This window comes from Ursus americanus, chromosome 13 (genome assembly GCF_024610735.1).
Source record: "Ursus americanus isolate L20-20 chromosome 13, mUrsAme1.1.p, whole genome shotgun sequence".
NCBI lineage: Eukaryota > Metazoa > Chordata > Mammalia > Carnivora > Ursidae > Ursus > Ursus americanus.
Window position 1 is genome coordinate 33,322,431 of NC_142139.1, and position 13,543 is coordinate 33,335,973.

The window sequence follows — 13,543 nt, forward strand, 5'->3', positions numbered from 1 at the left end:
ATAGGGATGGAGATTAAGAGTACACTTATAGTACTGAGTACCGTACAGAATTGTTGAATCATTATATTGTACACCTGAAACTGATGCAACACTGTGTGTTAATTATACTTCAATTAAAAAAAGAAATATAAATAAATAAAAGTTTTTGTAAAAAAAAGATGACAGGGCTGGGAACATTAATAGATTTTTCTATAAAAAATAATTTACTTTCTGTGGCATAGACCATAAACATATATTCAGTCAACATGTGTTTAGTCAATGCTTTGTGTCCATCAGTCTTCCTTTTAAGAGAAACTGCGTCCCGTTCTGGCTCCTGGTCAAGAAGTAGACCTAGGTGGGGCGCCTGGGTGGCTCAGTCATTAAGCGTCTGCTTCCGGCTCAGGTCATCTCAGACTCAGAGTCCTGGGATCCAGCCCTGCTTCAGGCTCCCTGCTCAGTGGGGAGCCTGCTTCTCCCTCTCCCCTGCCTGCTGCTCCCCCTATTTGTGCTCTCTCTCTCTCAAATAAATAAAATCTTTAAAAAAAAAAAGAAAAGAGGTAGACCTAGGTAACTATGTTTGTACCCAGTGGTCCTGCCCCTTATTAAAACCTATGAATATAAGATGGGCAGCTGTTCTGAACTGGACTAATGTGTACCCTAACACTAGGAATCTGAAATTCAAATATGAATAGTGATCTATGAAGTACTATAATGCATAGCCAGTTGGAATTGGGGTGGACCAAACACAATACACTTAACTGGAGGCAGAGAAATCAGGGAATGTAGAGAAAGCTATTCAAGACAGAGTTGAAGAACGACAAAATGGATTTGGCTTTCAGTTCTTTCGCTTATTGCAAAATAAAGAAGAATTAACCAGTTCGGAGGCTACTTAATAATCCAGATGAAAATTATTTATAATAATCTAGGGCAATGGTGTGTAGGGAAAATGTGCTTCAGTGCAAAATAGAAATTATCTAGAGCATAGAGGACAACACCCTGGGAATTCTGATTCTATGGGAGCTATTTTGCAATTCTAAATTACAAATAACTGATACAAGCACAAAATAATTCTTGTCTATAGAAATGCAAATGTCCTATTCAGTAGAGAGTAAACTGACTTCCCTTCCCTACTGTGGAAGAAGATAGTTTTACCTCTATTTTCATGTTCCTGTCAACATTCTTTTTTTTTAGATTTTATTTTTTTGTCAGAGACAGAGAGACAGAGCAGAAGCAGGGCGAGCTGCAGACAGAAGGTGAAGCAGACTCCCTGCTGAGCTAGGAGCCCACTGTGGGACTGGATCCCAGGACCCTGGGATCATGACCTGAGCCAAAAGCAAACACTTAACCGACTGAGCCACCCAGGCGTCCCTCCTTTCAGCATTCTTTACTCCATATAAATTTGTGCTTTTTTTACTTCTTTGAACTGGTTCAAACACCTCATTAAATTCTTCACTGATGACTTAAGTAAAGCATGCATCTAACATACATTCTTTTTCATGGGAGTCATGATCTTACTTTTTTAAAAATGTGCTTTAACAGTTTCGGAAGTTTTCCACCCAGATGTCCAATGGAACAGAATAGAACCAGAGAAGTGCACCTCATGGGTAATTGAAGCCCACATATATCTTTTCTTGTCACTTAGAGGTGAATCCAAAGCAGCAAATTTGTGATGCTGTTTTTTTTTTTTCTATTTAAAATTTTCCTCTTTACTAATTTTGTGCTTTGTTTTTGGTTCTTCTGTATTGGATAAATTATTTTCCATTGGTGGCAGCAATGATTGGCGATTTGGTTTTCTGGTCTGATCAGTTGAAGATTTCTCTTAAAGAATTAAGGTTTTATAGAGACCTAGTCTCTGCTGGGTGAGAGACAAGAGAGTATTAGGTTTGTTAGTGTATTTTTATCTATAAAATAGTGTATTTTATCTATAGTGTTCATTTATTTTGAGTTCAAATCAATTGAGAATTTACGGTAGGATAAATGGACCAGATATCTTGGATAAATGGACCAGAGACTTAACTGCGGTGTTGTGTTTACTCTTGCTTTCTTTGTGGCTGAAATTTTAGAATTGAAACTTTAAGGGCTCTCTCTATCTATGTCTATAATTCAGAAAGACCTTTACTTTTCATCGTGTGAGAATATAATGCTTTTCCATCTTAGGATGCTATTGACAGATTAGATTATAAACTTTTTTTTTCTTTAAGATTTTATTTATTTATTCGATAGAGATAGAGACAGCCAGCGAGAGAGGGAACACAAGCAGGGGGAGTGGGAGAGGAAGAAGCAGGCTCATAGCGGAAGAGCCTGATGTGGGGCTCGATCCCATAACGCCGGGATCACGCCCTGAGCCGAAGGCAGATGCTTAACCGCTGTGCCACCCAGGCACCCCTAGATTATAAACTCTTATACAGTCCTGTTCTGATTGACCGACAAAGGTAAATAAGCACTTACATGGATTGCATATTCCTAAAATTCCCAGAAAACAGTGAACTAATACTTTAAATGTGCTAGAATCTAAAAGGAAAGAAAAGTATTCTTAGCAAAACTAACAGGTAACTTTTGGTGACAAATTCACAAAATTTAAGTGAATCTTTAGCAAACAAGACTAGTTCAATATTATTGGTTTAACAAGTCTAACTATGTCTTCTCTGGTTTATCATTGTTAAGTATAATGCAAGCCTATATCTTATTCTGGTTGGGAATGTTCTTCCTAAATTTACAGTAGTTTATGGATCAAATAAACTAACATTACTTCCACTTAATGTTTAAAATTATGAAAAAATATGCATTTGTGTTTAGCCAAATTGAATCAGTCTGATTTTCAATAGTAGAAATTATATTTTACAGTGTGTTGGTTTGAAGATAATTTCTTTAGGTGACTTAAAACCGTGGACTTAATTACATTAATTTCCAGATGTTCATTGGATGTTGAAATCATTTCTAAGTAAGATATGACACTGCAACATTGATTACTAAGCATAATTTTCATTTATATGCTTTTATTTTGCATTTTAAATGCTACAAAGAGGCTCTCTCTGTGGGCCTGTTAATAAATGTGCTTATTTTCACCATTTTGAGAAATATTATAAAGGATGCATATGGCTGTAAAATGTTGTTATGTGTATTGATGAGTTTTGCTAGTCTACTAAAGTGGCAGCGTAGGACATGTAGTTTACAATTACTTACCCTCTAGTTTTGTGTGACATAAAAGTTACTTTGGCTAAAAGTTACAATTAATACAAATGATAGAGATTATATTTAGGAGCAATAATTTCAGAGAAATAAAATTGTGCACATGCTTTTGTTTTTTGAGGAAAAGAGTAGTCTTTTCCAAAAACAGCCATTCTCAGGGTTTTTCGGTCTATGAACTCTGCACTACATTTTCACCAGCAATGTCTGATTCAGTTTTTCTCTATGCTCACCAGCATTTTGGAGTTGTCATTATTTTTTATTTTAGCCATTCTGTTGGGTGTGAAATGATATGTTATTGTGGTTTTAATTCACATTTTTTTAATGTCTACTGACGTTGAACATCTTATCAAGTGCTGATTTGCCATCTGTGTATCTTCTTCAGTGAAATGTCTCTTCATTTCTTTTCCCTGTCTTCTAAATAGACTCTTTGCTTTTTTACTTGTAGAATTTTGAGAGCTCTTTATGTATTTTAGATACTCATCCTTTGTCTGATATGTGTTTTGCAAATATGTTCTCCGATTCTGTAGATTGTCTTCTCATCTTCTTGCCAGTTTTTCACAAGAGCAAATATTTTTAATTTTGTGATTCAGTTTATCAGTTTTTCCTTTAACTGATCATGCTTTTGGTTTCAAAGGTTAGGAGCCCTATGCTTAGCTCTAGATCTTTAGCATTTTCTCCTATTTTTTTTCCTAAGACTTCTATAGTTTTGTTTTGCATTAAATTTATTATCCATTTTGGGTTGATTTTTGCACAAACTGAAACCTCGGTCAAGGTTTTTTGGTTTTGTTTTGTTTTGTTTCATTTTGTTTGTTTTTGCTTTTTGCCTATAGATGTTCCTCCAGAACCATTTGTTGAAAAGTCTGTTTGCATTGAGTCCACATGTTCATTGCTAATTTATAGACATATAGTTGATTTTTGAATGTTTATCTTGTATCTTGAACCTTGCATAACTCATGTATTAGGCATTAAGTTGTTTTATGTAGATTTCTTGGGATTTTTGATGTAGATAATGATGTCATTTACAAATAGGGACAGTTTTATTTTTCCTTTCCAGCTCCGTATTGAATATCAGTGATGTGAGCAGAATTCTTGCGTATTTCTGATCTTAGAGGGAAAACATCCATTCATTAAGCGTAATGTTAGCTGTAGGCATTGTGAATGTTCTTTACCAAGTAAGTGGAGGAAGTTTCCCTCTTTTTTTTTTTTTCCTAAAACTTTTTATCATGATGGGTGTTGAGATTTTCTCAAATGCCTTTTCTGCATCAATTGAGATAATCGTGTGTTTTATATGCAGATAACATTGCTTGACTTTCAAATATCAAACCAGTCTTGCATCTCTAGAATAAATCCTTTTTGGTCAGGGTGCACAATTTTTTAAACATATTGAGTAACTGTATTTGCTAATATTTTGTTAAGCATTTTTGTGTCTATATTCATGAAGAATATCGATTTTCTTTTTTATAGTGCCTTTGTTTGATTTGGTATCAGGGTTATAGTAGTGTCATAAAATGAATTGGGAAGTGTACCCTCTTCTATTTTCTGGAAGAGATTGCGTAGAATTGGTATGGAATTGTGGAAAAATATTTGGTAGAATTTTCTAGGACACTATCTAGGCCTGGAGATTTGTTTTGGGGAGTTATTAAGTTATATATTTTATTTCCTAGTTACAGTTCTATTCAAATCGTCAGTTTCATATTGTCCAAATTATGGTAGCTTGTATTTTTCAAGAAAATGGTTGTATTTAAGTTGTCAAATTTATGTCTGTAGTATCCCCTTGTTAAACTTTTGATGTTTTCAGCATCTGTGGCAGGAAGTTCTGTTTCATTCTTAATATTGGTGATTTGTGCACTTTCTTTGTCACTTTTTCTAGAAGTTTGTCGATTTTATCTTTTCAAAGAACCGATTCTTTGTTTCATTTTATTTTCTCTAAGTTTTTCCGATTTCAATTTCGTCGACTTCTGCTTCAGCCTTTATTATTCCCTTCTCTTTGCTTAATTTGGGTTTACTTTGCTCCTCTATTTCTGGGTTTCTGAGATGGAAGCTTAGAGAATCTTCCCTTTCCTTGAATTATTTCGTTGAAGTATTTAGTGCTGTAATTTCCCTCTTAGCACGTTATCTGTGTTCCACAAATTTCGGTATTTTGTATTTTTATTCAGTTCAATTTACTTTTTCTTTTAAGGCCTCCTGTGAGACCTATGGATTATTTAGAAGTGTATTGTTTAGTTTGGAGATATTCCTTGCAACTTTTGGCTACTGATTTCTAGCTCAATTCTAATGTGGCTGAAGAGCATGCTGTGTATAATTTCAATTTTTTAAAATTTGTTGAGGTTTTCTTTTATGGTCCACCTTATTATATTTTTGGTGGGTTTTGGAAAAAAATGTGTATGCTTCTATTACGTGAAGTGTTCTGTAAATGTCAAGTAGATTCTGTTGGTTGACAGTGTTGTTGAACTCTTCTATATCCTCGGTGATTTTCTGCTTAGCTGTTCTGTCAGTTACTGAGAGATGCTGTAGCCTTCACCTATAACTGTAGATTTGTTCTCATTTTAGTACTGTCAGTTTTTGCTTTGCATATTTTGCAGTTGTGTTGTTTGGTGCATACACTTTTAGAATTGTTATATCTTCTTGGTAGATTGACATTTCTTGGTAGAGTGACACTCTCTCTTTGTAATTTTCTTTACTCAAGTCTACTTTACCTGATAGATAGAACCACTTCTGCTTTCTTTTGAATAATGTCTGAGGCATATATTTTTCCATCTTCTTATTCTAAATCTTTCGAGCAAAGGAATCCCAAATTTCTTAACTATAGCTTTGGCCATAGCTAATTCTTTTGAAAATATTTCAGGAGTGGTGGTAGTTAAAATTTAACTTTGGAATATAATATTCGGGTTCCTAGGAGTATTCTACCTAGAACCAATTCAATAAAGAAGAGAATATTTTTCACGAGTGGGAAGAAAAGGCACAGAGAATTTGAATTTTTGACTTGTGTGTATTAAAGGCAACTTTAAATGATTACATAAAAACATGAATAAACACCCAACAGATACAAAGTCACTCACTGATGTGAGTTGGTGACCAAATATAAGGGGAATATGTTTAAAACTTATTTAGCTTTTTTGTTAAGAGCTTGGTTAATGTTTTTGTTTAATTGAAATGCTATTACATGGTAAATGACCCATGTAGGAGAATTCTGAAAAATGATACATACCAGATGTGATCATTGGTATCTACTGTTGGAAATGTCCATTCACAGATACTCACAAACTCAATACTCTCGTATTGTTGTCATGTAGTAAGACTTTATTTTCCTAGGCTTTCACAAAATAAAATAAGTATGTGATGAAGAGAGGCTCAGCATTCCTACTCCGTTCTTGATAAACTTAGTTAACTCCTTTCCCTTATCACTCAAGGCCAAAATGCTGAGAGTTCTCGCTCTTGGGCATCTTTTGTTCTCTGGCAATACCTCTTCGTTCTACTCCCCAGCACAGCACATGCTGTGCTGGCATACTAAATCTAACGGAGGAAATTTTAAGTGTCAACAATATGTACTTGCATATTTGAGACAGAATACTCATATGTTTTTACATTGTAACACTCTATTTCTGGGAACATGGTTAAAGCAGGAATTTTTTCTAGCATTTTCTTGACATGATTCTCCTTACCTTCCTCCTTATTAAAAAAAAAACAACAAAACATTAGATTATCCTTCCTCCAACTGGACTGATTCTTAGGCTTATGATTCTTCAGGATTAGAATACCTAACACTTGAACACAGAGCTCGCTCCATGTCAGACACTGTATTAAACGCACTACATGCACCCTCTAATTATTATGATATCATTATAAGAATATTATTCCAATATAAAATTGAGATAATAATAAAAAGACAGGAAAACTGATTTCAAAAAGGTTGAAAGATAACTTGCCTGCATTCACACAGCTACTAAGTTCTTGAGCCTGCCCTGGAATCTATGCTTGCCTGAATCCCCAGTTACTCTCCTACCCCTACACTAATCCTATATTAGACTATCAATTCCAGAACTAGCTATTATTGTAACCTATTAGTCTTTGAAAAAAATAGGTCTCTGTGATTCATGTAAGTACTATCTGCCTAACTTAGCTAGTATTCCCATAGCTCCATTGCCAGGCATCCTGTGTTTTCTGTAGCTTCTCTCTCCTCTTTCTCTCTGCTTCTAGACCCTGCTCAAAATTGGTTTCTCTGTTCTTAATGTTAATTAGAGGACTCAAACATTCTGTCTTCTCTTCCTCCTTTCTTCTAAGTATCGTCCCTCCACGATTTTTACGATTCCCATACAGATTTCATATGCTTATATGAGAAACTCACAGTATAAATGCACATGTTAAAACTGCCATTTTAAAGGCAATTTTATTTATTGCTTTTCTTGTTATTTATTGCTTTCCTTAACTAGTTCTTAGACTTAAGAACCTTCCATTTATATACTTGTATATATTTTTAGGCTTTCTGAACCAGGACCCAAGATACCTACCTATCACTATAGAGCGGGGAAATATTCTGAATATTAAATAAATGTTATATTCTTCCTACTTAACAATGTCAATATTGAATAAATTTTTATCAAATGAGTGTCTATATGTCAGATACCACCGTAGACACTTTTACCCTTCCACCCACACTTTTTTAGGTAAAAGAACATTTTTTAATATTAAAATAAGTTTTATCAGTATAATAATATACAAATTCATTTTAGAAAAATAAAAAAATACAAACAAAAAAGAATTAGGAAATAAACACCAGCAACACTTTCAATACTTTTATGATTATCCTTCCAAATTTTACCTATATTTTTGAACTGTTAGATTTTTTTTCAATTAACACTATGTAATAAACAGTCTTCTACATTAATGGCTGTTAAAAGGTTAATAATAGTTCGTTTTGTGGGTGTACGATAGTTTTAAAATCACAGTTCAATGTTGGATTCAGCCTATGGGTAGCTTTTTGAATTACATGTGATTATGTTGAATGTCATTGCAGGTATTTTTCAAATGTATCCTTAGGCAGTTTCCTACAGTCTCAGAAATAGCATTTCTAATGGACTGGTGGACGTTTTCCAGATCTCAAAGAATTATCATTTGATTAGTTAAAAGTTTGTAGTCTGTACATTCTAAGGAGATCCTTTGTGTATGAAATTCAGCATAATTAAAGTTAGCTCAAACCTTAACTATTGAAAAGTGTGTCTCCTTTATTCAATAAACACTGATAGAATTCTTGACATAGGATGCGAAGATGAGTAAGAGGTTGCGGACTGCAGGTAACAATTTACTGTAATATGCAGATTTGTTATCCACTAGACTACAATGTGCTTAAATTCTGTAGAGAACAGACGCACATGACCCTTACGCTGTGTTGAAGAAAGCCTAAGGCAGCGTACAAAACAGTGATTACTTGCTGCATTTCTTACTGAGAAAGAAGAATGTACTTTTTATTTAATACTTGGTGGTTGAGGAAAAGATACAACCCACCGGTGGCCTCTCTTCCTTGATTACTCAGGTTTCTCACATGGCCGCGGGCAGTTCGCTTGCTTTTAGCCTGTGGAGGAAATACCGTCTAACTTTGTGTCGAAGGAGAAGAAATTTAGAAACGACTGAAATAGCTAACATGGGAAGACGAAAAATATCACACTAACGGAAACTTGTCCTGAGACAAGACGTCACTTGGGAAAACCATAACGTCAACGCTATGGCGTCACGCCTATAAGCGGAGGCGGTAAAGTGTTAAAGTCAGCACAGGTCCCCATGTTTCAGTAGGCGGCGCAAAACCTGGGCGAGTTTTCAGGTGGCGCCACCGACCCCTCCGGGCCCAGAAGACAGGACCAAGGAGGACAGCCGTTAGAACTGCGTTCGCGTCATACCTCAGAGCGAACGCACAAACGTACGTCTCCAAGCACTCCCCCGAGGCCCCGCCCACTCGTCGCCCTAGAGCCCGCGGGGGGCCCCCGAGGGGGCGTGGCTAAGGGTGAGGCGAGGAGAACGCGCAAGCGCACTCAGACCCCAGTCAATTAGCCAACTATTAATCTCGCGAGGGTTGAAAGTCGGTGGCGTAGGTAGTTGTCCTGGATGCTGGCGAGATAGATGATTTCTCCCAGAGGAAGAAAAGGAGGCGGCGAAGCTAGTTCCCGGCGTCGGTCTCTCTTTCGCTTTCCTTTTTTCTAACTCCAACCCTCCGCCCTCCCGTAAATCAACCCGCCTTCCCTGACCTCGGTGACCCAGGTGGCCCCGCCCACTCTCGTCGACGTGATTCCCGCCGTGAGGTAAGGGCCGGTCGAATCCCGAGCCCCGCGGAAGAGGAGGCAGACCAAAGGGGGAGGCTGCTGGGCCGGGCTTCGGCTCGTAGCGGAGCCGCAGCGCAGGGGGGGCATTCGGGTGGTCCTTTCGCTCCTTCGTCAGCTCGTGGCGACGTAACCACCCAGGCCTAGGCCTCCTCATCTCTGCCGAGCCGGGCCTCAGGCAGCAGCGAGTGACGCAGACGGAACATCATGTCGTCCGCGGCCGAGCCTCCGCCACCCCCGCCTCCCGAGAGCGCGCCTTCCAAGCCCGCAGCCTCGGCCGCCAGCAGCGTGAGCAACAGCAGCAACAAAGGCGGCCCGGAGGGCGTCGCGGCCCAGGCGGCTCCCTCTGCGGCTAGCTCCGGCCCCGCGGACCCCGAGATGGAGGTGAGGGTGGCTGGTGGCGCGGGGAGAGGGCGCAGCGGGGAGGAGGAGCTGGTTCCCTCGCCCGCGTTTTAGTGATCAGACGCAGAGCCGTACTCCACTCCTCCTGCATCCAAACTCGGCCTCAGACCCTTAGGATCCGAAATGATTCGCCCTTGCGCCCTTGTGCTTAACCTACCCACGCCGACTCCGATGGGTTTCTGGAACTTCACATTTACATTATTTGTTTCTTTAGCGACCCTTGCCAAATCCTCCGGAGCTATTATTAAACATGATATTGATTACTGAGGCCGAGAGGGACCTACCCGGTTATTTATTTATTTATTTTCGGTAGACTCCCATAATTCCCTCACCCATCTCCGTTTCTAGCTTTTAGTTTCCACTAAACTTGCGGGTAGGGAGGGGGAGATGCCCCTTAGTAGTGAGGGAAGGTTGCGCGGGGTGGGGAAGGCATTTAAATGCAGCGCATCCGAGGACTCGGGCCTCTCTTCTCCATCCCGGTCCTTGCGGGGGCGGTATCTGTTCTGGGCAGAAACAATGGCTAGAGCTGGATGGCCGAGTGCGCAGTGGGGATAAGCGGGGCGCAGCTGCTCCTGTGAAGGGAGAGGAGGCTCCTCCCAGGCACTGATCCTTAGGGAGGGAAGCGACTGAGGCAAGAGCAGCTGTCTTGGACCCCCATCTAATTTGGGTAGGGGGATGGATGAGCGAATGGATGAATTAGTGAGTCTGGGGTGGTTGGCTTTCAGTCCAGCGCAATTCCTTCTTTTGGGCCTTGGCCCTTTTTTTCTTTTCTTTTTTTTTAAATTGGTACTGCTCGCTTGCCGAGCCTGCCTTCAAGGGCTGGAGTTGGCCAGGGGATGGTGACAGTGCTGCGGGGGTGGAAAGTTTGGGGAGCTGCCAGGCGGGTCTCTTGGGTGTGCTCCAAGACTTTGCGAGGTCTGGGAACAAAGTGATTGCTTGCTCCTTCCAAATTTTATTCTTGGCCTTCGATCTGTTTTGAGATATTTTATAGTCGCAGCCCAAAGATTTCTGGGATTTTTCCATCCTTAGATAGAAGGAGTGAAGGTAATACTGCTCTAAAAAAGGATCTTTGATGGAGAATTAACACAATAAGTAACCCAGAAGTAAATGGAAGTGCAGTTTACCACTGGAACGTTTGGCGCACCAAAGTTTTACTTGGGCACCAAAGGTCTAATCTAGCGTGAAGTAACATTATGTTAATAGTTTATAAGAACTTTTTGGTGACGGTAGGTTTAGTGCAATAGGACATTGATCTGTACTTTTAAGTGATTTGATTTTTGTTTAAAATTCTTACCTAGCGTTGCCTATTTTTCTTAAGGTTTTAAATGGTTCTTTTGGATTACTAGGTCTGTTTAACTTGGATTCCTGCTCCATGGTATGAGGGGGTTTGAAAATATTTGACACTGAAAGCATTTGTGTGTAAATGGACAGTTCTCAGCAAAATGCTGTCCATAGTTTTCATCAGCTTCTCAAAAGGGTCTGTCATTCGAATTTTGGAATAACAACCATTGTCTCAGGAGAGATGTTATTTAAAGAAAGAGTAATTTAAAGCCTAAACTGGCTTTTAGTTGCTATTTTTATATTTAAGTGGAATTTAAGTATGGATATTGATAGGATAACAAGTACCAAATGAAGTCTGGGCCAGATTTATTTGCCAGTTGAAGAAATTGAGTCTTCTGATAGGTAGAATCTGTGATAGAACCCAGGTCTGGCTCTGAAACTGACCCATTTCCCACGTATTTTTACCCTGTCATATTCTTACAAGAAGGATGTTTGACAGTTTTATTTCTTGAAGAATGACTTAGTTATTTTTATCTTTTCAGTATAGGAACATGAGTAATTTCATCTTTTATCAGTTTCTTCCCTGACTAGTTTTAGTCTTGATTTTTTTCTTTTCATCTTATAGTTGATTTAAAACCTTTTTTTGAAAGTAAATGTACTTTAGTCTTTTTTTCTTAACTAAATTCGGAAATCATGGAGGTTCACTGATAAATACGGGTTTGAGCATATATATATAATATATCTGGCAATCTTAAATGCCTTTTTCTTGTTTGAAAGTAGAATTTAAGGTGGGTGTTTTTCAAAATTAGAAAATAAATGAAAGCTTGCATTCTCAAATTCTTTCTGACAAAGCGGACCTTCCCAGAAATATTAGTTAGCTTTCCTATATATTCAGTTAAATTTTCATTTTTGCTTGGTACCGATAAGTCAAGGGAGTAATTTCTTTTTTGTTTATTATGATTTTTTTGGCAACGTGGATGGAACCTTTTTGTCTTTCACTGTTGATCAGACTAATAGGTAGGTATACTATATGCCAACAGAGTAGACTGATAGATAGGCACACTATATACCAAATAATCATAAGACCTCAGTTCTGGAGTCCAAATCCTTTTTTTTTTTTAAACTATGAAAGAAATAATGATTGCTGTTGGAAAACATGTTTTACTATATTTTGACCTTTTGATATCTAGTACCATTTTGTGAAGTAGGCTAGTAGGTGGCTTTATCATTTTTATTCATGGACACCAGAAATTTGCAGTGAGCTTAAAGGTAACACAGGTGCCTAGAGATCTTAGCAATGAAGTTAGATTAGAATTTAGGTAATTTGACCTCTCAGTTCTGGTACTGTACCGGCTCCAGTCCCGCAATTTTAATTACAGATAGCTTTATTATAGTACATACTGCCAAGAACAGATTTGTACATTGTTAATGAAAATTGTACTTTTACCAACTGTTCTTTAGTTGTTTTTTTGACAGATGAGTAGAACTTTGCAGAGTAGTTGTTGCTGTTTTTTTGTGGGATTTTGAATGCCAGGGTGAATAAATTTGCAAGAAAGGATATTTATTACTAATTTGTAGTTAAGGAGTATTCGATTTAGGATGCATGATAAATTTTTTGTATTTTTCCAGAAGATAGAAATCAGGGTGACTAATGATGGTGATTTCTAGGTGTATATTTTTGTAGGAGCACAGTGGATACTGCAGTTTTATGATTAAAAGGGAACATGATTTCTTCACATTATATACTATTTAATTTGGTTTCATAATATTTATTGAATAGAAAAACAGATTTGTTGAAAGTTATTCTATTCTAGGATGATGTAGATAATAGTCTTGTGTTTCAATCTTGGCCAATAGCCACGCAGTTTACGTATTTGGGTTAAATAGGTTGTTAGCATCATGGCATTTAATTTCATCAAGATACTCTGTCAGGTTAGATTATAGCCAGTTAAGTATCTAGCAAGTTTGGGATAGAAATGTATTACTTAGAATGAGTTTTGAGCAGAAATTAGTTTAATAATGGTGTGTTAACTATTTTTGAAGAACAATCCATGATTTTTTCCTTCCTACCAGGAAGTATTTGATGATGCATCTCCTGGAAAGCAAAAAGAAATTCAAGAACCAGATCCTACCTACGAAGAAAAAATGGTATGCTCTAGGTATATGAATAGAGTCTATAATAACTTTTAACTAGGTGACTGAAGGGACCAAACATCTACATTTAATTTTTATAACTGAGGCACAGATACCCAATTGAAATATGTGTAACATGGGATACTATAATTTTTATTACTTACCTATGTAAAGCAAATACAGAAATATAACATGAACACACATAATAGTGTTATGTAAATATATGGGATATGTTACTCCCCTTTATTTTA

At 37.7% G+C, this 13,543-nt stretch overlaps 1 protein-coding gene across 2 annotated transcripts in view; it reads left to right on the forward strand.

The window, feature by feature from the left end:
- The first annotated feature begins 9,229 nt into the window (after positions 1-9,229).
- Positions 9,230-13,543, forward strand: part of SMARCA5 (SNF2 related chromatin remodeling ATPase 5) — a 39,404-nt gene continuing 35,090 nt past the window's right edge. Inside the window, exons 1-3 of one of the 2 annotated variants that reach the window (XM_045798909.2) lie at positions 9,230-9,458; positions 9,595-9,860; positions 13,233-13,307. In XM_045798909.2, the coding sequence (XP_045654865.1) occupies positions 9,684-9,860; positions 13,233-13,307 (252 nt within the window). In that variant the 5' untranslated portion in view covers positions 9,230-9,458; positions 9,595-9,683. Of the gene's footprint in view, positions 9,861-13,232; positions 13,308-13,543 lie in introns of both variants that reach the window. The other variant, XM_045798908.2, reaches the window with a different exon arrangement.